Source organism: Camelus dromedarius, chromosome 9 (assembly GCF_036321535.1).
Source record: "Camelus dromedarius isolate mCamDro1 chromosome 9, mCamDro1.pat, whole genome shotgun sequence".
NCBI lineage: Eukaryota > Metazoa > Chordata > Mammalia > Artiodactyla > Camelidae > Camelus > Camelus dromedarius.
The window spans coordinates 7811216-7838160 of record NC_087444.1 but is presented as its reverse complement, the minus strand read 5'-3'; the positions used below and the strand labels follow the sequence as shown (position 1 = coordinate 7838160).

Below are 26945 nucleotides of genomic sequence, written 5' to 3'. Positions count from 1 at the left end.
TTTCAAGAAGAATGAGCATATTGGTTATTATCTGTAAATCATGTACACTATCAAGATCATCCAAATCCAGTCCCCAGATATGAGGATAATTATTGCATGCACCTTTAAAATGCATGCAAAGAGTTTTAAGTCTCTGTCAAATCAATTGAACTGATCCTTAGCTGGAGGATGTGGTTGTCTTAAAGCCTTGTTGACTTCCTATGGCATGTTTACTTGTCAGAGTTGAAGATGAATATTTCTGTGATGAGATACAGTGGCTTCCTATGATGTTTGTATTAGCAAAATTACAACAGCAGTTAATAAAATATAGTCAGGCTATTTTAAATAACTTTATTTTTAAATTTAACAAGCTCTTATTAGAAATGCTTTGGTATCAATACAATAAAAACATCTTGGTTTCCCCCTCCCCGCTGAATCATATCAAGTAAAAGGAAAATTTAAGCATTTGTTCTCCCTAGCTTTTTTTGGATTTTTTAAACAAATAATGACTACTTCTTATTCACATGGCTTAATATGGGTATAATTATACTTTTTGTGTGTCTCAGGAAAAAGAAACAAAATATCCAGAAGAGAAATTTGCAAACATTTCTTAGTTTCTTCAAAGGATGTTTATGTAGATGGTACACCTCTCAGATAACTTTTTTCCCCAGCTTTGCCATTCTCATCCTTAGAGCTGCAAATTAAAGGAAAAACAGAGAGAGTTATAAAAAAAAGGTTTATTTTTCACTGTAAATGACCATTTCATAGATTGCAGGAAAGTTTGAAACATACCTCAGATGATTTTATCCAACAATGTGAGCATTGTTTTAGTAGCATAAAAAGATAGTAGAGATAATAAGCTATGGTTAACTTAGGGTAGAAGCAGCCTCAGAGCTAGAAGGAACCCATTTCTATAAAAATCAATAGAGCAAACACAGCATACATTGAGTAAATACAGGATTAGTGCACAATATCATTATTAGCCATAGATAAACAGCTATGGGTCAATGACTGTGTTTCGTGCATTTTTCTCGGTTATGCACTACTAAAGAAAAAAAAGCATTGACATAAACCCTAATTCATGATGGCTGGTTTATCTTTTAACTCATCAAACTTGGTTATCCTAAGGGGCGTTATCCTTAGATATAGAATGGTAAGAACAAATTTCTTCATAATGAAACAACGTGAGCCAGTAATGAAGAGCTGGAGTAATTATAAAATGTCTTTGTCAAGATATAAGTACTTCAAGTGGCAAATTTATCTTTTTAACATATTTCACTGCTAATGATATATTGGATGTAGAAACTATTTAAAAATGTAGATTTAAAATTCATAGCACTCCCCTGATGTTCTGGTATCATGCCGTTAATATTTAGGACCTCAGAGCATACATAGCTGCCTCAGTCATGTTCCAAAAGCTGAGAAATTCTTTCAAGGCACTGATCATTACACTCATGTGTGATATGGCCCAAGAACCAGCTATTTCCCTGTTTACAAGATTTTGTTTAATAAAAAAATAACGAGGGAAGCGTGTTCTTTCATGTCACAGCCATAGATTAGTTGTCTATTAACAAATGAAATGACCCTAACTCTAAGAAGCTCTTTTCCACAAATATGAGAAAGGATGGGGCTCTACTAGGGTAGCAAGACAATGGTCATTTTTATTGTCATTCTACTTATACAAAATGTTTTTGTTTAAATGAAGTCAAAGAGCATTATTTCCCTTGGAACCTTAAGGAAAATGATTATTTCTCATGGCAGGATCAAGAATATTGTCTTGAATTTGTGATTAGCTGAGAGAATTTCCTTTGCTCTGTAGCCAGGAGGATGGTCTCGACTGCTGGGAGATGTTGGATGGTGAAACCTGAGGAGAGGACTGTACTTCCATAGCAAGAGGTCAACTGAAGGCAGAAGGCAAGACTTTATAGTTTTGACTCTTGGATTTTTGGACCTCTACCTTGCCCATACCAGAAATGAGAGCAGGGGCCAAATTTCATTTTAAGGGGCTTTTTAAAGGTCTCTGTTCAGGCAAGGGCAAAGTCCTCCTCCCTACAATTACTCCTCAACTTAGATTCAGTAAATCACACATGCCCAGTGTGCTGTGGACATTCAATGAAGTTCTTAAAGGACATCTTGGATGTCTGTATCCTCAATAGTAGGGTAATCCAGTAACTCACTGTCCCATTCTTTAAGGGAGGACAAGGCATTCTAGACTGTTAGGGTCTGCTATTCCTTTCTCAGGCCTATGGTAAGTAGACGACGTGAGTTCCAAGTAGATATGCAGGGCCAGAGCATGTTGGCAATGGGGAGGCCCTCAGTTGTAGCAGCCAAAAAACCTGGGTCATCAGCTCTCCTTTAACCTTCTTCTTTCTGCTCTTCTCCGATCTCTGCCTCCTCTTCTCATAGCAATCCAGACACATAGTTTTGGCTGGTTTAACTGTATGGAAGAGAGCTTGCCTCCTTCCTCTCCATATCCCTTGGCTCCTAACGGTTGCCACAGGTTGGCAATTTTGCACCAATAGCTTGTGAGTCCCATGGAGCTGAGGTTCCCTACCCTTCACCCTGAAATGTCACAGACATCTATAACAGAGCTAGAAGAAGTACAAAAGTAGGTTGGTGAGGACTCCCAAAGGAAGCCAGCTGTCTAGTTGGTGGGGATGGTAGTGGAGTCCCTGTAAAAGCATACTGGGGCCACTCAGTGATGGACATCGAGCCAGATACTTAGAACATGTCCCTGTTCTGTTTACATTAGCAAATGGACATAACTTTGCCCACATTTTCTCATCATGTCTTATCCTATTCAAAGTTTTAACTAAAAAAATCTGGTCTTTGGGATCTCCAGATTCCACCTTTTCCCACCTTTCTTCCTCCTTCATGCTCTTTTCCGAGTTAAAAGTTGCTCTTAGATAAGGCTCTGGTAACGACATTTATACTAAAAAAAAAGAGACTAACAATTCTTCACTATTATGCTTCCCAGAAATATTTCTATTTAGTAGGGTACCTAAGCCATAAATAAAGTAATTGACTGAAAGGTGGATTTTCAAGTACCAATACATATTTTTTTGTGGGGGGGGGGGGGTTGAGGGAGAAGCTCAACCCATTTGGTGCTTGTGAAACTGAAATACATAGGTTGCTGTATATTCTATGCATATGGATGTCCCCTGAGGGCATATGCTGTATATTCTATGCATATGTCAAACCCTGAGGGTTATTTTTAAAACCCATTAAAACTATTAGCTCCTTAATCCATATGCTGAATTGGAAAACAGGAATGTAAAACAATATCATGACAGAAGGTGAGGAATTTGGAGCATTCTGTTTATAAGATGCTTTGATTGATAGTACAAAACTTTGTATTGTTACTTTGGAAAAAGTCTTCCTGTTTTCATTATTTTAGTTCAGTAGCATGATTAGTGTCGTCTGGAAACATTAGTCACTTCCTGTCTTTTTCTATGGGATACATGTGTTGACTTGGGTAGGGGAGAAGGAATAAGGGTGTTCAGGAGGAGCTGGCTAACATTCAAATTTAAAAAATGGGAGGTTTTACATTGGGTAATGTCTTGACCATAAATAGAATGTTCATTTTTTTCCTTAAGTCTCCTGTGTCATTGTTTAAAAAATGAATTTAAGATGCAAAGTTCGACTGGCAAACAAAGCTCATTCTCAAAAGAGAACAGAACTTTTAAGTTTTAGCAGGTTTCCATTGTGGGGACATACCACTCAACTCTAATTTAGGAGGATAATATAACTGTACACTTATCAAGAGGTTAGAAATTCTTCAGATAATTACATTTACAACTGATAGGCCTAATTTAACTACTTAGAAAAATGGAAGAGGTCCATTTCATTGTATTACTGGGAACCCGAGACTGGGTTTCTGGGTTTCAGAGGAAGAAACCTTCCTGAGCTGTGCAGTTACTACCACAGTTCTGAAGCATTAGCAGGTTCTTTGATTGCTGGATTAGCTGGGACTTAACAGTTACTGCTTTTTAATGAAAATTCTTCCATTAAAACATTTAAAATTACTCTTGCTTTCACACATCCAGTACCTGTGTCTGGGTAATTTGACTTATGTCTTTAGCCATGGTAAGTGTAGCTATTATAAATGATTTTTATCATATTCGTATTTATTGTTTATAAATAAGTAGAATACAGTATTCAAGTGATAGCAAGGAATCTAAACTGGTGAGCTATCACCTTCGTAGAAAAAAGTGTTATCTTCTAGTCAATGCTAAAAAAGCTACATAGCTGTAAAACTTTACAGACAATGAGAATATATGGGATGCCACTATTTAGAAAATAAAAAAATAAATTTTCTAAGTTAGGGAAGATTATGTGAAGTTAAATCTTATAGATACTGTAAGACAAACTGATATTCTATTTTAAAAGGCAGAAAAATTAAGGAAATTAAGTTAATAAAATTATAAAAGTATAGAGAAACAAGATATAGCAAAGTAACAAAATATCACACTGAAAATAAAATTTGTCTTATTTTTTCTTGCAAACTTAAGGCAATTTGTTAAATTACGTAGGAAGTCTAAAACCACAGAGAAGCACATACAAAAGGCTGGCATCAGATTCTCATGGGGAGAGTTCTGGTACTGATGCTCCAATGGGAGAGTGATCCAGATACATTCACACACAGTACATACCACGACAGAAGCAGCATGTCAAGCCACTAAGGTCAGTCAATGCAGTATCCGAAGAAGGCAACACATTTTTTTTCACTTTCTTTATCTTTTGAAGTGACAATCGCTTCACTTATGATGGTAATAAATCACATAAGCATTAATTAAAAAAAAATCTTAGCATGTATTAGGCTATGAGGTGGTCCAAAAAAGCTGAAAGCAAGAGGGTTTGGTACAACACAGAGAGAAGATTGTCACATGAGTAAACAGCAGTGGCAAGCCTTGCCATTTTTGTTACCTGTTAAAGATGGATCCTCAGTGCCGTCTCCTGCCATCTGAACGTCAAGCGGAGAATGGCGGACGGGGTTGCCTAAGCTTTCCTCTTGCTCTTTCAGGGATATGGAGTTTTTGTGGGGAGATTTATGGTTTGTGTTTTCACGGGGATTAACTTCTGACCTCTTTCTCGGCAGTGGTGTTGGTCTGGCAGGCTGGAAGACCTGACTAGAAGGAGGTCTGGGATGGTAGGATGGGTTCTCAGCTTCTCCTTCACCCTCTTCCTCCTCATCGTCAATCACAACCAGCTCAGCGTGGATGATCCCGTCATACCCCGTCAGAAGCTTCTTCTCTTCCTCGTTGTCTTCTGCCTGCTGGTACCCCATGAAAATCATGGTCACGGGCTCTGTCTTATCTATGTCAGAAGGCAGGGAGTGAACAATCTTGTATCTAACATCTTCCTCATCCTCCTGGCAAGGAGGAGAAGAACCCTGGTGTTCTGACTTCCCAGAGAGGCCCTTGCTGGGACTCAGTCCTGCCTTTGGAGATGGAGCATACTGGTCCTGCATCACATGTGATTCTTCCCAAGGAGTTGTCATCCTCTTTTGTAGGCTATGGGGCATCTCCTCTGCTTGGTGAGTCATTGATTGGGGATGAGGTATTGGCCGAATGGGACTCATGTGATTGAAGCTGTTGCCCCTCTCCTCTGAAAGTCCATTGTCCATGTTGTGTATGGACCCATTCATATCATTACTCAGTCCATTAGCTTTAATCTTAATCCTTTCTTGGAAGTTTGGTCCAGGAGTTACCTTCTCTCTCTGCGGAGTCGTCGGTCTGCAAAATGGATTGGCATATACAGGCTCATGGTACTCTGTTGGGGATTTAGAATTTCTCTCTGAAGCTTGTCTTAGAAGTTCCTCTACTTCGACTGGTGCCAGGCCATCAGTGCCATTGTAGGCTGCACTGTGATTAGAGCTTACTGCATATACTGACTTCTGCCCGTCGTCATAAACTTTTATCCCTGTACCTTTAAAGTCATCTGATGGGAGAGGTATTGATGACAGGACTGTACTTTCTCCAGTTTTCAAGTCTTTTTCAACTTTGATTTCCATGGCATACAAAGCTGTTGAGAGACAAATTCGATCCTTGATTTAGTCAACTTTTTCTCCTGTAAAGTGTCTTGCCTTCAGTGTTTATTTGTATATTAAGTATATACCCTTGATGGTCTTTTATGAGATGTCTTTTTTTTAAATTTCAGATTTTATTCATTAATTATATAATGACTAATGCTTTAATGACACGAGTTGTTTTTTTGTAAGGATGTATGAAATTACTGAAAAACTCCAGTAGGAAGGACTGAAGAAGAGAAGCTGATTGGAGAAGAGAAACAGATGGTTCCAAACAGTACAGATTTTCATTGGGGAACCAAAAGATATCTTCTTTCTAATTAATAAATCCAACACAACAGATTTGTACTTTTTTACCTTGCTAAGGGGGAGGAGTCAGATCTTTTATTTTATTTATTTATTTATTTATTTATTTATTTATTTATTTATTTATTTATTTATTTATTTATTTATTTAGGGGGTAGGTAAGTAGGTTTATTTATTTATTTATTCTTGGAGGAGGTAGTGGGGACTGAACTCAGGACTTCCTGCATACTGAGTACACACTCTGCCACTGAGCTATACCCTCCCCACTAGGTTGTTTTTCCAGTTAGGAGGACTGTGTTGCTCTGTGCGTGACCACAGGCAAAAGGCCTGTACATTCTACTACGTTGCGTCCTTGCTGCACAGGCTAGCAGCCTGCTGAAACTAGAAAGGAGTGCTCTAAAGTTTTCACAACTGGGACGTTGTTTAAATGTGGCTCTGGTATTGAAGAGGGAAGGAGAAGTCTAGAATCACATGCTTCTCCTTTTGCCTTATGTTTCTTTTCATTTTCACTCCCATTTTCAAGGAGAAGAAGGGCTAAGAATAGAGCGATATCAGCTGCACTGAAACAGCTGACCTGGGGAGAACTGGTTGACTTTGGGGAAGCTGAGATCTGCTTCTCGGCCCTGGCAAGATCCTTACGGCTGGGATTGTAACTGGCAGAGTAAAGCTGATGAGACTCTGGGCAAAATTACAATGTAGCACTGCTTGGTTTACTGTGTCGCCCCTACCTTCCTCTTTGAATGCATCTGGCATTCCATCCTCCTCCACAGCCCAGTGCTTCTTGGCCTTTGCCGGCTACCCAGCTAAAACTGCAACACCCTCACCCACACTCACCCTATCCGCCTTCTCTGCTTTATTCTTCTCTTCAGCATTTTCATTTCCTACCATGATGTATTTTATTTATTTACCTAATTTTTAATCTATTTTCTCCCTTAAACTGGCAACCCTGTGAGGGCAGAGATTTTTGCTATTTTATTGACTACTGTATTCTTAATGTGAGAACTGAGCTTGGCCAAGAGTAGGGCTTCACTGAGTATTTGTTGAATGAATGAATGACTGCTCCCTGTAGATTAAGTATAGCTTCTCTTTTCACTCTGAAATTCAAAGGTTCCCTCTCTGCCCCTGTACAAGCCTTCATTTTCCCAGGGCCTTTGAAGTGTTAGTTTTATGAAAATCATTCCCACGTGGGGGTAAATAATGCCTGGATTTCTCAAAGGGAATATTTTAATTTCATTCATTTCATTTCTTTTTATTCTAGTGTCTACTACATGGAATATGTTGAGAGAGATGTTTTTGAGCAGGGGGCTTTGCTTTAAGAGCTTCTCATCTTGAGGATTTTATCTTCCCTGTCCTTACCTAGTTTGCTGGGGAATAAAATGCATGGAACGAGTACTGTAACCCCATTATCTCTACTTGTGCAAGTGACTCACGTACCTCATGGAACTTTGTAGACCATTGAGTACCCTGGATAAGATGTCATAGCAAGTTGCTAACATTTGATATTGTAAAATCTGAATTTGAGCACCTACCACTGAAGACAGAATTTTCATTTACCTTTTCTGTTTTGTTCATCATCTTCTATTCCTTCATTTCTTTCCTTCCGTAATCTGGAAGGTACGTAGGATTTTGGAAGGTCAGGGATATTAGCATAGATGTCTTCAATTGACTCTGTAAAATTAATATTAATTCAAAATACATTTAGAACATATTTACAACAATGGGAAAAATTTCAGTGGACTTAGCCAAAAGTATCTTAGTTAGACATTGCACAGATTGCTCAGAAACATACCTTCTGATGTTTCTTCCCTTTCCACTTTCACCGACTGTAAGAAAAAAGAATTCTCCATGATAATACAGTTTAAAAAATAAATTCAATTATTTGAAGAATTATATGCCATTTGTGGACTAATTTTGGGAAAATTAGTTTTAAAATTATAGTTTTAAACTTAGCTAATGCTCACCCTTATTATGTCTTCTGTTGTCCTCTCAACTGATTTTAGTTTCTTTAAAATTGCCTCTTCATGGGTTGAGATTTGCAGTTCAGCCTTTTCGAGATCTTGGATCTCTTTCTCAAGTCTGACAACAAAAAGATATACATTTTATTGCTGAAGACAGTGCAAGTACAGAGCTCTCAAATATACCTTCCTCATACATCAGCTTTCCTTGGAATATTGCCTGTAAGTATCCAGATACTTTCTAAGAACGGAGCATCACCCCAAACATCACATGAAGTACATGGCAGATTCCTAATACCTGACTTTGACTTAATCATTTTCAATTGAAGTTTTTTTATTTTTTATTTTTGACAAAGGGAATTCTTAGGTAAAGTGTTTGACCATTGGTCCCATTTTCTTCATTGCAATGACTAATGTTACTTCCAAATGAAATAGAGAAATTTCTTTTATAAAGAGACTTAAGTTTAAGCTTAGACCAAAAGAAATGGTCCATCTGTTGTTATTCGGTAGATTGCCAATTTTTCTTACACAAGTTTCCATATAAATAATTTGGAGAAAACATATATTTATTTTTCTAGCCAAGCAACACTGTATAACATTATAATTATTAGACTTGATTTAAGTCATTGCTATTTAACACTTAAAATCCCAGCATATCCTAACGTTGCAAATGACAACTTCATTTAAATTTCACGGTTTCCTAAAAGTTGTGCCACATTATACTGAGTAGAGTGCAGAGGTGAGAAATGGACAAAAGCTAGTCCAGTGGCCTCAGCCGCTGCTGTTACAGGGACGATATTTCCATTTGTCAGGCTACTTCTCACATGGCCTGACAAAAGTGTAAGGGAACTGACTCGTAGGGACAGAAACAGACATTTGAAACTGGACTGTCGCAAACATTCTGAGCTGGTATCTTGACCATTGTAGAGCTGCGTGTCAGATTCAAGTTAATTCCAGTGTGTGGCATTGTGACCTCTATCCTGTACAAAAACACACAGCCACTGGCACCCACCCAGTTAGTAAGGCTGGCCCTTGGCAGCCATGAAGCGCATGTAGTTTCTCAGCCAAATACTCTGAGCTCTAAAATCAGCTGCCTCGGAGGACGGCTGCTTAGATACAGCAGCTTGTTCAGGAGATGACAGCTGTGGGCATTAGTGTCAGCTAAGATAACTGTCAGTTTTCTTGACTTCCTTCTTTAAGATGGTCATGTATCTGGCAGCTCAGAATTCCGGTGCTGTCGTCACACCAATAAAAGCTCAAGATATGGTCAGACAGATCATTCTCCTATTTGTTGCTTTTGTTTAAAAATTCTGACTTTCCTGCTACCTCTACCTTCCTTTGAGGAGCCACTGGGAATCCTGGGCAGGAGAGAAGTATGCTAGGACAGGAAACTTAAACACGTCCGTTGGCCGCTGTACTGAGAATAGACTGGACGGGGCAGACATGGAGGTCGTGGTTGTTGCAATAATTCAGATGAAATGGCTTAATCCAGGGTGTTCGCTGGTACAAGGGTGAGAAGTGATTGGACTGTGGAACTATTTCAGAGGAAGAGCTGCTAGGAGTTGTTGATAGATTACATACAAGGTGTGAGAAAAAGAGATGTTAAGGGTGATTCCAGGGTTTGTGACCTGAATAAGTGGAAAAGTGTGAATGCAACTGGCCAAACAGTAATCCGGGAAGGAGAAGAAAGGAGACTGGTGGCGGATGTGTTATACCTGAGACGGTCAGATGGCGATATGGAGAAGACAGTGTGTAAGATGTAAAAGCTGGGGGCTCAGCGAAGTCTGGGTTTGAAGTGACAAATTTGGGAGTTGGTGTTTATAGCCATAGGAATGAAAAAGATTTCCAAGAAAGACAGGGATTCCAAGGAGTGAGTCCTGGGGCAACTAGACACCTAGAGGTATGGACAATGCTAACTATTTCGTGGGGCTTAATAAGGAATAAAAGAAATAGTGAGCACTTGGCAAATGCTAGTTTCCTCCTATTTCTGCCGCTGCCTATTTCTGGGGACCAGAGATAGAGCTCTTGGTCTTCCTGGGCAATTGCAGCTCAGGGAGTTTGACGTGCACTGGTATTTGTGGCTGTTTTCCTCTGTAGAGGGGCCTGTGGGTGATGTACTGTCATGTAATTCCCATGAATGTCTTTAATATGGTAAGAATATGAGGTTGCAACCCTGCTAACCCTATCAAAGTATCTGCTAATGAATGTTTTTGAAGGTTTTCAAGTCCTTGGTGAAAGCTACATGAGTATGAGGCTGCAGTCAAATGACACGTCACGATGTGTTTGTGAAAATCAAACAGAAGCTCGCGCACACCCACTTTCTGTTTTTTATCACTTCATTACAACCAACTCTCCGTTAAGTAGGATAATAAGGAAGCGTCTTGGTGCCAATTACTTTGAATCACAAAGTTCTGCCAGGAGATGCTCACTGATACAGAGCATTTCTGAAAATTCTCACTTTAATATTCTATTTTTTTATATTGACTTATGGACGACATAAATACTGTTAAGACATAAATGTTAGAGTTTTTTTTTTTTTTTCTCTGAAAAAGCTTTCTAAAAGATGAGAATGTCAGTGGAGGTGATGGGAAACAAAGGAAACAATAACTGAGAGTAAGGAACTGGCTTCTCTCCAGCCTCCACCCCCCACCCCCACCCAAGGTCAGAGCTCAGAGGGGCAGGCGCTGTGGTGGCCCAGCAGGAGACGAGCAGGTCTGACAGCCTCCCACCAGATGATGCGCCAAGTGTTTGAGAAATGACGATTCTTAAGGAGCATAAGACAAAAATCACAACTGGGAGGCAGGTGCTGTCTTTGTGTATCTAGTGCAGCGGGCCTCAGCTGAGGGCAGTGTCCTCCCTAAGGTCACCTGGTAATGTCTGGAGATGTTTTGGGCTGGCACAACCTGAGAAGTGCTGCCGGGGGATGCTGCCAACCATCCTATAATGCACAGTCCCCCACAACAAAGGCATCTCTGGTTCAGAGTGTCAGAGGAAACCCCAAGGTCGAGAAACCCCGGGCACCTGGAACAATGCCTGGTAGAGTATAGGTGCTTGATACTTGCTTTATAAAGGATTTTTAAATGTCCATCTCTGGGATATTTTTTACTTTTTCTTCATTATTCCTCTCTTCCATGTAGCCGTAATATAGAATCTAAACTTATTATTTGTTGACTAGGATTTGATCATCCTGCTTTAATTGAAAATTATCACTTGGGTTAACTTGCTTTTCAAGTCTCTCTCTCTATTTCTATATCCATCAAATCTATCTATCTGTCTATATTTATTTATTTCTTTCCTGGCTCAGTGACTGTTCATAGAGGACACTTAACCCTGATTTAAAGCTCCAAAAATGCAGGGCTTAAATTAGGGCCTCATATCTAAGTCTTTTCCTAAGGTTTTGCGTGGAGAGAATTTAGCAAGTGTAAGTGAAGAACTGGAGGAATATATATGTATCTCTGTATGTGTGTGTAGGTAATTCATATACATATGTATGTATGTGTATGTGTGTATTTTTGTGTATGCATATGCAAAATTTCAGTTTTACATATATAAGTAGAAATTCATGTGTATGTATATTTGTGAACGTAAATCTAATTTTTTTTTAACATAGAAAGCTTTGGGTAGGTCTCTGTGGAATAACTCTCTAACCTTCACCTGCTTATCTCTCAGCTAATGGGTTAGAATTTCCATAAATGCTGCCATCCCCATCTTTAGAGGTATTACCTTTCCGAATGGGAATTGAGCTCCTAGAAATGCTGATTCAGTTGGGTGAGAAACGGGCAGCAGAGAAAGAGAAATATCCTTCCCAGTGCCTCCTGGGCTGTTAGGCGGGGCCTGATGGATGAGTTAGGACCTCTCTCAATTTCTGAGAGATGGTGGGCAGGCGTCATGTGCCAATTTAGATAAGCAGAGTACATGAAAAAGGATTTGTAATGCTATCCATTATTGGAGTCTTTCTTCTCCTTGCCTATTTGCTGGAGAAAAAGAGGGTTATTTTCAAGAGCTCCCTAGGTGAAAGCAAGTAGCTTTCATTTCATGCACTGTTCTAGTAATAACTTTCCTTAATCATCACGAGATAATGTCCCCAGTCCAATTCCAACACACAATTTTTTTGTCTTAGAAAAAGGACAGCACAGAAATGCCAGATGCTCCAGAAAAGGGTTATTTCAGAAGGCAATTTTTCTGCTGCTAAGGGTCCATTTATCTCTTTCAGTTTTTGGTGGCATTAACAAGGACTAACATCCTGATGGAGTTTGCTATTAAAGGCCAAAACAATGGGAATTCAGGAGAAAAAAATTCAGAAGTTCGTGCCCTACCTTATAGCACTTCACTTGCTAGCAATTAAAAAATCATTTAAAATGTACTGAGTATTTACATCTGCCAGGCACCAGTCCTCACCGCATCCCCTGTGAGTCATGTTACTAGTTCCATTTGACAGATGAGCAGACTGGGCACCTAGACAGGCAACTGGTCCAGAGGCTTGCAGGCCGCCTGTGGCAGGATGGAGCTTGAAATCGAGCCTCTGCCCACAGAGCCTGAGCTCTTAACTCCTTACTAATTAGCCACCGTGGGAATAAAACCTTTAAAAATGGGTTCTCGTGAACTTACAGACAGCATTCACTTGCCCAGCAGCACGAAAGGATTTTTTTACTTTCTGTGATAATAAAGTGAAGAGTGAACTGCTGGCTGGGGTCTACCGACGTGCGGCAGTGCTGACTCCTGACCTGCGGAGGTGGTCCCTCCCTCCTGATCTTCATGAGGGTGTTTGTTGCTGTGCTGAGAATTTCTCCGCTTGGTGGCCCAGGCAGTCTGACTGGGAAGAAGTCCACGCTTTGTCGCTTTTCTCCTTGGCTACTTGAGTTTGGTTTTTGGTAGGAGTTCTTAGAAGAGCTTTTTCCTGAGAAGTCTGAGGTTTCCTAAGCCAGGGCTTCTTTACAGGGAGACTATCTCTGCTTGGGCATAAGATTACTGGTCAAAGTAATGGAAGCTTTAGGTCTTACATAGAAAGCTGGTTATGCAGTTAGATTGTAATACTGCAATTTGAATGCCATCACCAATGCTATGTTTGAAATTAAGTTTATGACTGGCTTTAGCTGTATACTTTGAAAGGACTGACAAGTTACTTGTGTCTCGGTAGCTCAAGCTCTCTTGTTAAAAGCCAGGACCACACCCAAAGAGATGGCCCAATGGCCACTTCTCTGGGATGGGCTGAGTCAGCATGTCTTAGACCCAGGCTGTGCCACTACTGATGTACCTCTGAGACCAGCTGATGGCAGTGCTAGGACCACCTCACCAACTGCACCCCAAGCTAGGATCCCCAAGAAGGATCCAGTTTCTTGTCAGACTCCCAGGCTACCAGATGTGTTTACCTCCAACAGGTATTGAATTCGGCATGGAGTGGTGAGCAGTTGTAACCCTTGACTCTTTCCTTGAGCCAGAGATTCTCTTTCCTTTCTTCCCCACTGAATCTTGGGAGAACAGGAGGTGGCTAGTGGCTTACCTATGTTTTGTGAGTTTTTGTGTGAAGGTCCATTTTTCATTCCCCAGCTCCACCCATGGGAACAGAAAGTGAGGACATATCAAAGCTAACACACTTGTCTTAATTATTGAATCCCTCCGAGCTTCAGTTTTCTCATTTGGGGAGTAATAGTACTCACAAAGTGTTGTCTTAAGGAGGTAAGTGAGATAGTGTTTGTAAGCGTCTAGCACAAGGCTTGACATAGAGGAATTCCTCAATAACGATTAGTTACCCCTTTCTCTTCCTCAGTCTGCCAGGGAGGGAAGGGCCATCTCTGACAACTCCAGTGAAAGAGAAAACCTACCAGGTCCATTTTTGGATTTGATCTTTAACTTTAATATCAATGATTTTAGAGCAAGCATGGTGCTAATATAGTTTCAGGGACACACCTGTCCTTGAAAATACTGTTCTAGACAGAAAATGAAAACAATGATCCAGCATTATCAGAGGTTTCATAATAGTTATGAGGATAGTGTCTATTTAATAAATGCTGTTCAATAGATGATGTCTATTTAATAAATAAAAGAATATGTTAGTCTGTTTTGATAACCTGCAATTTCCCCTCAAACCCATTCCTCCTATGTTTTTAGTAACAGAACTCCCTGAGTTTTATGTCTCCCTGCTGCCCTGCTACAGACTACATTTCCCAGTCTCCTCTGCATTTAAATGATGTCATGTGACTAAATTCTGGCCAATAGGATATTAGCAGGAGTTAACTCTGGTATTTTCAGGTCATATCCTTAAAATAGCACTGTTTGCCCTCTGTTTATCTTCCCCTTCCTAAGCTGGAATGCAGATGTGGTGAACTGCCTTTGATTATACAACCAAGGGGACCCCTCAGCGAGTAGCAAAGCAGTAAGACAGAAAGAAACAGGGTCTCTTGATAGTCTCATGTAAAGTTGCTGCTCCCCTCCCTTGAATTTCTCCCAGCTAGGATTGTTATGTGTAGGAGGAAAGCGAACCTTTCTAATCTTGTTTAAGCCACTGTTCTTCTGGAGTCTTTTAAAGCAGCAAAACCAGTGTGCTAATTATTGTATAACCTTATGGAGGATGAATCTTGATGTGACAAATTTTATGAAATCTTTTTCATAATTTTTTGTTGATTCATGGAATTAATCATTAGCATCTTGCATTTCGGGTAGTTCACCAGTAAAAACAGAAAAATAAATCAGTTTTTGCTCCTAGCGGTTAAAGAATTTATGTTTCTAAATGGTATATCAAATCCAACATAGTTTGTTTTGACATTAGCTAGTTAATATTGAATGACTAAGGTTTGCAATGAAAAAAGGAAGGCTTATTTTATTTTTTAATCATAACTCATCTGAAAAATAGCTCTGAAATTGCAATGGATATTCTTGAGTACACATAGTTGATGATTTCAATCAGGTAATTTTGACCGTACTGTTTATCATATGCGATGGGCAGATACATTATTACTACTGGGTCAGAGGTTATAGGTGTTTCATCTTTACAGATAATTTGGCCAATGGGAACGTCAAACTCTATTTTCCCAGTAAAATTGAGAGCATGTAATCTCATAAGGGATGGGCTGTTTCGTTTTATTTTTAAAGTTAGGGTCCAGTAAATTTCATCAAACATTGAACAAACTTTTATTAAGCACCTAGTATATGCCAGGCACATTTTATTCACCAAACTGAATTAAAAGTATATCAAAAAGGATGAAGAACCCTTTTATGCATGGACATAGGTATTGCCTTATAATCGGCCCTTGCCGAACGGCATGTGTGTAAGAAGAAAGGTTTAACCCACCAGTGCAAACAATCACATGCCATGGGTAAGCCTGCCAGAGAATTAAAGGGCATTTGGCATACAGCAAACACTAAGTTTACCCCGAGCCAAATCTACTGCCTCTAATCCTACGCATTGAAGAACAGGGCAAGCGATGCAGCCACGGCAACTTCAAGATAACTAGAGGCAGAGAGCTGGCCCAACAGTGACATTGGGAAAAGTGTCAGTCTGCTCTGATAGTTGGGAACAGAGCAGAAATTTAGAAAAGCTGAATAATTTATAGTTAGATGTGAGCCGCTTTTGCATGGGTCAATCTCATCTCCTAATATATCTCTGTAAATATTAACAATTATCTTATGGGGAGATGACACTGTCATGATTTGAAACTGCCTGATAGGTGGGTAATGTCAGAAAAGAATGATTTAGCAGAAAAGCAAGCCCTCTTAATCAGAATAATATTTTGTACATTAAAGGTTGCATCTGCCATGAAAAGCAAGAAACCAAACCAGTTTTCAGAGAACCAGCCACCTTTATGTGCAAGTTACAAATGTAATTTTCAAATGAATGCAGACAAACCCACGCCCTGGAGGTTGGTGTGGTTGCAGCGAATTGGTTAGTTATGGGCTTCTCAAATGTTCTGCCAGGACAGAAGCAGGGTGTGTGGTTTTAATTAGGGCCTGGGGAGAACCTTGCAGGACATGCCAAACACTTGTTAAGAGCTAAATAACTGTAATAATGATTGAAATCGACCTCTACGTAGGTGACATGAGTTTTCGCAAGTGACCTTCAAATACTGCTGTAGCCAGGTTGTGGCAAATTTTTTATTTATTTAATTTTACTTTTCTCAGGTCATGGCAAGTTAATTGCAGATATGCTTACCCATGATTTTGGAAAGCTTTCTTTCCTTTAAAAAAATAGTTGTAGGGGAAAAATATTTTTAGTGACTGTACTGCTTGTAATCATATTATGGAACGACAAAACATATTCAGCGATGTATATAGCCACTTACTGTCTCCATTCAGAAATAATTACTGGCTTGGTGCCTTGTAACCCTTAACATTTTTCTCTAATAGTATTATAGAGCAGCCACTGTATTTTCTACTTTTTATCCACCTCATTTTTACTTTGCTTCTAGTGTTAATTGTTCCTATTTGATACCAAGAACAGGACTCTTATTATTCGAAGACCAAGAATATAAATTCCAACCTCAGTATAACATAGAATAACCAACAAAGACCAGTTAGCCTTGGGTGAGCTAAATGAACGAAGTGACATTTGCTTTATGGCCGACCAAAGCTGCATTGCAAGGGGGTGTTGTGGAAGTTTCCTGAGCTGGTAAATTTGGTCTCTGGACACTCTCCGGGGGTATGGGGAAGCCTGGGCCCCATAGCAGCACAGACCCTTTCTCTAACACAATGAGTCTCTGCTTCTGAACATTCTTTCTTCATGACCACCGCCTGGAGGATGGATCACTGACACTAACTCTCCTCCCACTTTACGGATTGTTCAGTTGCTTGTTTTTCCTTCTTAAATCATGTCAGTTTAGCCAAAGACCTATGACATCCCTGTTCATGGCCTTAAATTTGTGTTTCGAGTCACTGAATATTGTGTTGAATGAGATACGTAATGTTAAAGCACTTTGAAAAGTTAAAGGATCTAAAGAGAGGTAAACACAAATAAAAATTTGCTCTGAGGAGTTTATGATTCTTGAATCTCCTCTCGAGAAACAAAGACTTATATGTGGCGGGTCCTTAATAAACGTTTGTTAAAATAAATCAAGAACAGGCAGGGTGAAGCATGATGGAAAGGGTGTGGAGTCAGAGAGATCTGCGTGTGATTTATGGGCCAGTTGTTAAAAGGTTTATAGCCTTCTGTGCTTTAGTGTCCTTATGTGTAGAACGAGGCTAATTAGACTTCCCTCAGGGAATTGTCATTCTCAGAATAATGCTTAGTACATAATATTTACTCCATAAACGGTAATTGTTTTTCCTGAATTGCAGGAGAGTGAAGGAAGGACTCTTGGAGGTTATTATTCTAATCTACTTTTTTAGCCTCCCATTGTGGTGGGCAAGTGTTTATTCTAGGTAACCGTTTAATTCTTATTTCTACTCACATGTAAATGAGATTGGCAGGTCTGAACAAGGGAGAATGCTGGGAGGTGGGGATAAGGAAATAAAAGAGCATACGAGGAAGGGGGAAAGGTGAAAAGGGAAGTGATGGCGAGATGCTAAAACATGCCATCAACAACTGCCTCTGAAACCAGGGGCGTATTACTGTCACATAACTTTGCCGTTGACTCAGGACAGTTGGGTGTGTTTATTCTTTTTTATTTTTAAAAGAAATTCGAGGCTTTCCCTTTTAGTTTATTAACATTCAATTCATTGTCTTATCTTCAGCTTCTCCTTAAATCCATGGTATTTTCAAGTCCATCCATCCATCCATCCATCCATCCATCCATCCATCCATCCATCATTCATTCACATATTAAGCTATGTAGTCACGGGTATTCCTACTATGTGCTAGGCATCGTACTTTATTTTTTTGTGGGGGAGATAGATTTCTTCCCTTTTTTGATGGAAATTTGGTTAACTTAGCTCCTTTTGTTAAATTAAAAAGGCTTCTAAATTAAAAATAGTCAGAATATCTGGGAAATTAAAAACAACAACAGATGAACTATTTCAAATCTGGTAAGCCAATTAGCCAAATATGGGGAGTGAAAAACATGCTCAGAATGATTTTGACTCAAATAATTGCCTGAGAATCATTTCTTAATTGTTTCCAGGCAACAGCAAATTCACGAAGAAACAAATAGTGTTTTTCTCTCCTTTTTTCTTTTTCCCCCTACATCTTCTCTCTTATATTGTCACAGAAGAGCAGCTTGTCTATCTCCCTGCAATGTGTTGTTAGATGTATGTGGCTGAGTGGGTCAGAGCAGGAAAGCAGAAACATTTAGAATGTGATATGTTTCATGCAGCGTGTATCACTGTGTTTGATGAGACACTAGTCTCACTAAGGTACAACTGGCTTGTACAGGTAGATCAGAACATTAAGTAGGGGTTAAACTTGGACAGAAATAATAATCAGCTAAGCTTGGATAAACGGTGACCAGTAACAAAGTCATTTAACCTTTATATTCCTATATCATTGCTTTGGGTTCCTTTTGGAAACAGAATCTTGCCTGCTATCTTTTGAGTTAACTGAGTAGATTATTGCGTTACATGATATTGAGTAGAATGCATTTTCTATTAGCCATCTCCATTTGTGGAGGAATTTCCCTTAAGTGATGTGGGATGACTGCTGTTGCTATAACAGCCCACTCTCCATCTTTTGTGATGACATATAATTACACAGAGATCCAGTGTTTCACCTGTACCTTCCCATCAGAGCCATATGTGGAAGGCAGTTTCTGACTATTTGGAGACAAATGCAAGTTCATTAAAGAAAGGCAGAAGGTCAGAAGGGTAATGTGGAATATTAAAAAAAATTCTTACTGGAGAACATTTAATCATAAGTAGATAATCCTTCTCAAAGGGAATGCAGTGTATTTGCATCATTCTCCTTGGCAGTTAATCTTTTGCATTTTATGCTTATGACATTTCTGTCAAGTGCTCTGTGTGCTCCAACTGAAGTCAGGTCTTTGGGCACAGTTCAAAAAGTAGCAAGTGTCTGGACGGGAGCTTAATGCAAGGCAGTTTGGCAGAGGGAGTCATGGAGAACCGCAGGGTAGCTGGACAGGAAAGAGGAACCTAGCATGTGAATGATGTAGCTCCTTTGGACACTTCTTAGGGTGCTTGGGGTGTCTTTTGGGTATAAGTATTGGATAGAGAAAAGCAACAGAAGTGACAGAACAGGATTTCTAGGGCTGCCTATACATTTGGGTACATGGATGTTTGAACTGAGTCAATGCTGGTTTTGCACCCATGCCTACAATCAGGAAGAAAATGTTTCTGTAGTCAGACTAAGAGTAGGGCTCATCTGGGAGGCAAACTGAAACTCTAACTTGAGCAAAGTGATTCAGAAGATGTTCAATATAGTTTTCCTCCTGAGAGCATTTCCTCCTAAGGTATTAATCTGGGCACCAGGCAAAATACTCACTAATATTGTTCTAAAGCTAAGAATGTGACTCAGAGACAAAAACCATGGAAACGCACTTATTTTCTGAAATGTTGCCTCTCTCGGAAATAAATGAGAGGATAAACATGCAGACATACTTTACTTAAAGTTTACGGGTGAGTCAGGGAACCTCTGAGTGTTTTTAATATGCTAAAGAGTCACATGAATATCTATATAAATAATGTATATAGGAGTGAAAAAAAGAGTGATATCATAGCATGGATTGGGAATTAAAAATGCTGTGAAAGGATGGCATTTAACTTCTGTAAGATTTTTCTGCAGGATCTGAGGCACAATTTATTTTTAAGATTAGGACTTTAATTTGATTTTAAATTTTGGCTCTTAATTTTTTAGCTGTATGCATGAAGCAAGTTAGCCTCTATAAATGTCAGTTTTCTCGCCTGAATGTTATCTATTTCATAAGATGGTTGTGAGACTTCAATGAAATAATATATATGAAGGGTTAATACAGTGCCTGGTCTTCAGCAAATGCTCTGTAAAAATTAACTCCTATTATTAACATTTTAGTCTTCAGGCCATAAAGGAAACCCATCAGTTACTTCCAAATGGAAAGAAGCTTAATTGGGTGATAACTGCAGATTACTCAAAGAAAAAGATTCTTTGAATGAGCATAATGAAATGAGAGGTCTTGGCCAAAAGATGAAGATCCCCAGATGAAGCTCCAGGCAGTGTCCTTCTTTTAATAATTTTTGACTCCTAATAAGAAATAGAATCTAATGTTTTCTGAACACCGACCATGCGTCACATGGACACGGCCATGGACCGTCACTCATCGCAGCCCTGTGAAGTGGCTATGATGGTCCCACTATTACAGACAAGGAAGGTGAGGCCCAAAGAGGTGAAAGAACACAGCCAGGCTTATGTACTGTGGTCAGCAGAACAGGGATTTGAGTGCCAAAGGCCATGCTCCTTCAGTTCACCTCACGAAGCTGTGGAAGTAGAAGGCATGCAAACTCCATGGGCAGTCTGGCCCTGCCACAGAACCTGCAGTTATAGCGACGTTTCTACTCTGACGCTCCTATTAAAATCTTGTCGTCTAGCTAAGAGGCAAATGTTACCCTTGAGCAGGCACCGGAGATAAATCCCAGTCAGGGACTGGGGTACCTTCTCTGCTTAGGGAAGGAGGGTGGCGCTGCCTAGTTCAGCCTTGTCAGTTGGCTTGGTTGCCATTCCGAGCTTACAGGACAATGTACTGTATTTAGCTGCCAATGAAAGCTTTTAAGTCCTGTGGGTAGTTGTTTCTGAGAAAGATTGAATTTAAAAGCGTGCACCTGATTATTTAGCAGCTTTAGAAATATCTGAGAAGAAAATGTCCAGTTATCAGGTAAAGCTGCTTTGGCAATGTGACTTCTATAATGCTGGGCGCTACTGGACGCTGCTTAATACAGACAAGGCACAGATATTTTATGTCTCCATATGTTGCTTTAGAACGTTCTGTTCCCTGCACATTTTAAACAAGATAAACATGCCTTGATGGGTCACAAGATTGCAAATTCTTTGTGAACTCTTTGCAAATACATCTTTTTAGGACTATTCCTTAAACAAAGCAGTTTGCTCTTAGGTGTTAAGTCTATTACCATTTCCAGAGCATTTAAACCTACAGCTCTCTTTTAATTTTACAGCTGGAGAGCACTGAACCTGACTTGCCTTGAGACCCATGTCTGTCCTTTACTGGCTCTGCGACCTTAATGAAGTCTCTTATCCTCTCTCAGCCTATTTCCTCATCTATGAAATGGAGGTATCGACGCTTTCTTTCCAGGATTGCTGTGAGTATTAAATGACTTAATGGAATTGCAAGTGCTTTGTAAATTGCACAAGGTCATTTAAAAATGAACCATTACTGCTATTACTATTTATATATGGGAATTAAAATTATTTGGTTTTAATAAGGGAGCACTGATGGGTTAATGACATCCTTAAGATCTAAAATAAAGTCATAGTGAGACACCAGAAACTGGGTAACGAACAGACATTTAATTGGTAATTTAACAAAGACATTAATGGGACATGTAAGAAGGTCTTGTGTGTGGTAGGAGCTGTGTGGAGAAAGGAGAACCAAGGAACACACTATGCTACAAAGGCTTCCTATAAGAGATGATGCCTTTTCAGTCCACAGAGGTTGCTGTGTGCCATTATTTTATAGGCTGCACAGGACAGTGAAATGAGATAGTCTCTGATCTGCCACTTCCTAAGTGTGTGAATTTTTTAATCTCTCTGCAAAAAATGAAGATCGTAACACCTGCCTCACAGGGTTATGAAGATTAAATGGGATGATGTATGTGAAGTGCCTGCTATGTATTACGGCTCCGAAAATGTTTTCCTCCTCCTCCTTCTCCTCCTCTTCCTCTTCCTTCTTTTCCCTTCTTCTCTTTTCCTCTTTTTTTTGGTCAGATAGGAGCCCTAACTAGGCAAGCACCAGAACTACTAGATGCTCGTGTGCTTCTCAGAGCACTCAGGCAAGGCCATCGCTAGAGTCCTAGTACCTTCTCTGGGATGACTCAGAGCGGCCTAAGCTCGTTAATGGAGTTTGACTAAATGTAACCACTTCAGTTGCCATCAGATGAGAGGAAGTTCTAAGGTCTTGGTATGTGGAAAGACTCCAAAGGAGGGGCTCTGAGAGGAAGCAAGGTGGTGTCTGTGCAGGGCCAGGGTTTACAGGGATTAATTCAGGACTCCTTAAGAGACAAGGATTGTGTGTGGAGGAATGAGGAAGGCAATCACTGGCTAAGCCAGACTTTGTCAGGAAGCTCTTGCTAAGGGATGACTTACAAAGAATCAAAGTTTCCAAACGGTTTAGTTGATTTATCGAGTTATTTTAAAAATATTTGTTATCTGCCATTCAGAAGTAGTTGATATCTTTGAACAAACAACTGAGGGGCTTATAAATGTAAACATCTCAGTGGTAACTTTTTAAGAATTGTTAATTTAAAAAAACATCCAAATAAGAATGAGTGGTTAGTGATTTTTAGCTATTAAATATACAAGTGTATGAAATGAAGCAAGTGAAATAAAAATCAGTTAAAAAAAAGAAGGTTTTTTTCCCCATGTTGTCCATTTCAGGCTTGATGCAATCTGTTTGTATAGTGTGGAGAGTATGGACAAAATGCGGCCATACCACAACTACCGGATAGTTTTATCTTCCAGGTCTTTCCTGTAGTCCTCACTAAAGATAACAGATTTGCAGTGAGCGAGGTTTTGGAAGTTACCCATATTTCAAAGACAGGCAGGCTTTAAATTATTGTCATTATTAGACCAAACAATGTTCCGTCTTTTTTCCCATGTGTAGGTTAGAAAATGATTCTGACATTTCTCATATCTCTGTCTCCCATGCTACCTACACTGAGCGAAAGTATTAATAATCCCATCTTACATTTGAGTTTTCCAATTTTTTTTATGCCCATCACCTCATTTTAAGCCAAGGCGATCTAAAACCTTTGCATGTCATGGAAGTTGCTGACTCTGTTTCATTGTGTCTGATGGGCAGGGAAGGACGTCAAGAAGTGAAGTCAACCCTTGCGACTGAACAATCCGGGCAGCGGAAGAGAAAAACGATAGTGAACGAGTCGTGTAGTGTCTTCTCTTTCGAAATCCTGCGGCTGTGGCTGGGGAGGGTCTGGGAAGAGGTGTGATGGAGGGACAGTGTGCACACACCCGTAGAACTGTCACCTGTCCTAAGGTGAGCGTAGAGGTTGGGGCTGTGAAGAGCTGTTTTCTGATCTTTGGCCAGGTGCCAGGTAGTGCTAGGAGGTTAGGACATGCAGTTTTAAGCTGCTCAGCAACTCTAAAAGACAGATACTGTTACTACCATTTTGTAGGTGAGGCAATGGGCCCAGAGAGCTCTGGGTAAGTCACCTTATGTATTGAAAAAATAAATCCTGTGTTGCTATGAGTAGGGGACATTTACAGAAAAATTTCTCTTGTTATTTTCTGGTGTGTTTCCTTAGTCTTTGTTAGAAATCTAAATGGAAAATCTGATTGTGCCTCTAAAAAGGAGAATGGTTCTTATACATTCGACGTGGGTCAGAGTCAAAATAAAGACAGTTGCGGAGTGTCTCAGTGAGGGCCTTACCTGAGGATGCTTTGCTCTAGAACCTGGATCTGGTGCTGGTCTTGCTGGTTTTGCTTCTTCATCTCTTCCTGTTCTTTTCCGGTGCTGATTCCGTCTAGAAGCCATTTCTCCCTCAAGGCCTTTTTCTGATGATCAGGAAACATAAAGAGATGTTCTTACATTGATCAGCAATTCCAAAACCTCTGACTGCTTTCAAATCTTGTGAATTTCAGTGGTGTAGGTATTAAGGAGAAGCTGTTTTCCCTTATTGCCTTGCCTGAATAACTCTGATGGCTTCCTGCTCTGCACCCTTCTTGAGCCCTTTCTCAAGCCAGTTTTTATAGATCTGAATCCTACGTATATTCTAAGGTCTAATTCAGGTCCTCCTTCTCTGTGAAGATCTCTGTCCTCCCCCTGCATCCGCCCCACAGCCCGACCTCCCCTCACAGAACTCTTTCCTCAGGCTCACACAGCCGTGTGTGTTTACACATACTGGATGTTTAGCAGTCATGTAGGGACCTCATCATGGTGATGCTTTACTGTTACTTGTTGGGTTGATGGGTGTATATCTTGTGTCAAAGTAACAAGCTCCTTGAAGTCGTTTGATGTTCATCCCAGTGACAGTCTACAGTGGCCACTCCCCCCCCCCAAAAAAGCCCACCAACTTTTGTGGGATTAGTTGGAATGGTGGGCAAAACAAGAGATTGCTATTGTGTCTTTACTTCATGATGGTCTTAGGATGTGTGGTTGATATGGGTTTGCCTACTCAGTACCCGTTCTTTCTTCTGAGAGCCTCCCTGGTTCTAGATATCCTTTAAGTTCAGCCCCCCTACTTGTCTCAACAATGCAGAAAATTCCCTGATCTGTCTAAATACTGCTGAGTTGAATTTCGGTCAACTTTGACAAAACAAAACAAAAAAAGATTTATGTTTCATCATATGGAAAAAAAAAATCCCCCTGAATTTGCATGAATGAGTTACATTCCTGGACTTGAGCCTAAGAAGACAAAGCAAATGATAAGGACCTGAAAATTTGGAGAGGCCGTGGTTAGCATCCTGTCCGTGTCTCAAGTAAAAACTGTTAGATATTATTTTCAAAGAGTTTGAGTTTCTCCTTTCCTTCCTGGAGGAAAATGCTGTCACTATATATCTAATACAACCTTTGTACATTATTTGTTCCATAATTATTCACTGGCAATTTACTATATCTAAAATGGCGGGGAGAGAAGAATGGGAACTTTATTTTTCTGGGACTTCTTTCTCTAACCTCATGATTAAAATGAAAGCAAGTAAGAATTTTTGTCTTTTTTTGTTAAAAGCATGCTGGAATTAATTCAACTGAAATATAAATATCTCTGAATTTAAAATAAATTTAAATAAGTTTGATTGGGCTAGATATTTACCAAAGGAAGTTCAGTTAAACTAAGGCAATGGTTTTCAAATCATTAAAAAATATTATACTGTCACAAATGAAGACTATATGGAATGTATGTATTACATGGAATAACTTGTCGAATAAATGAAAGATGGCCTGCTCTAGTTGAACCAGTGAGGGGTCTTCGAAGACTACAGATGCACAGGACACAGTTTGAAAACCACAAGATTAAGTCAGTGATAGCCTCACCCCCAATCATCATATTTGTGTTGGCTTTTTCAGAGTTTCAAGCAATTGCATGTGGCCAACACACATCATAAGAGCAGTTTTATTATTCCAGTTGGCAGCGGCGAGAGATTCTTTAGTCCAATGTTATGTTTTCCCTTAATTATAGCTGTTTAGTTGTTTGTAAAAGGGGTTCCCACAGACACAATAAATATTATTAATAAAGGTCAAGATTTATCTCCTGATAAGATGCCAAGAAAATCTGAGTACATCGGCATTTAAGAAGCTCCCTTGATTTTAGTTTATTTTTATTTGATGGACTATGGTGATAGCTAATGCACAGTAAAGAAGACAGATGACAACTATCAAAGTAAATTACAGTCTTTACAAACAACCTCCAAGGATAGTTTCAGTCAGTTACATCCGTATCACTATAAGGAACAACTCAGATAGGACGGTCTTATGATGCTGGCTTGCAGAAGGTGGAGAATGGTTCTCATGGCATGATTAGGGTGTCTTGGGACTACATTCTTGGTTCTCAGTTTGGTTAGGAGTAAGAATAATTTTAATTTTAGCCTTATAAACTTTGTTCATAATTCATGAATTGTCTTTTAGCTCCAGCAGAGAACTCTTTGCATCTAAATATAAAATATGTAATTTGGATGTGCAGTCAAAATGATACGGTACAATCACATATTGTGGTAACGAAAACACAGTTATTTTGCTTTTACGTCACAGTTTAGACTTATGCTTTAGTCCTTGAGGCTGATGAATAGAATAAAATCTATTTCACAACAATGACATTCAGAATCAGAAGCCATATTAACTAAATGAAATGTAGGTGACAGGCAGGTAGGAGGGCTTTGGGCAGGTTTTCCTGAAGCATGTCTATATTCTATGCAACAGTTATGAGCGACTTTAGGAGTGAACTAGTTTTTCATACCATGATTTAAATGGACTTCCAGAAAAGACAAGTTTTCTAGGTTGAGTATACTTTGTGTTTCTTGGTTGGCATCGGGTGGTGATCATGATACTAGGCCAGAAGAGCCACAGTGCCCAAGCTGCAGAGAAGTTTGAATGTGAGGATGTGGATAATGGCCCTGGAAACCCCCTTTCCAGGATGTCATTGGTATGAACGTCAGGTTCTGGAGCTGAAGAATATTAGAGTGGATTACCACAACTATTTTGAAGTGTGTGTGCTGTGTACCGATGATACAGAAGGAGCACTTTGTAAATGTTTGTCTTCATATTGCTTGAAGTTGCAGTTGGGAAAGTGGTGGGGCTAGTCACTGGAATGGTGACAAATGGATGAAGAAGAAAATAAAAGAAAGACCAGTAATTGCAGAAGCCAGCAGAGCTTTTTTTGACATGGTGAACGTATTTTGGAATCAATTTTAAAAATACTTCTGCACATTTTTGAACCCTATTTTGGAATTAGGCCTAGCTGCTGTTTGGAATAGCCAGTCATCTTCTGCAGAACTTGGAAGGATGTACTCCACTGAAACAGCTGCTCTTTCCTCTGTGTCCCCTTTGCAGCTGATGCCCCTGTATTGTGTTCATCCCAGTATAAATGTCACGATAAGTGTATGTGTCAGTTACCATTTTAAGGGCACAGACCAAACTTGTTTT

At 39.7% G+C, this 26945-nt stretch overlaps 1 protein-coding gene across 1 annotated transcript in view; it reads right to left on the bottom strand.

Annotated features, from left to right (window-relative positions):
• Window positions 1–316: 316 nt before the first annotated feature.
• The window catches only part of PALMD (palmdelphin), a 44254-nt gene continuing 17625 nt past the window's right edge, over window positions 317–26945 (bottom strand). The window contains exons 3-8 of the mRNA XM_010975284.3: window positions 23739–23863; window positions 8275–8389; window positions 8103–8136; window positions 7868–7981; window positions 4906–6003; window positions 317–673 (exon numbers count right to left, since the gene is read on the bottom strand). Of these exons, the coding sequence (XP_010973586.2) occupies window positions 630–673; window positions 4906–6003; window positions 7868–7981; window positions 8103–8136; window positions 8275–8389; window positions 23739–23863 (1530 nt within the window). The 3' untranslated portion in view covers window positions 317–629. The remainder of the gene's footprint in view (window positions 674–4905; window positions 6004–7867; window positions 7982–8102; window positions 8137–8274; window positions 8390–23738; window positions 23864–26945) is intronic.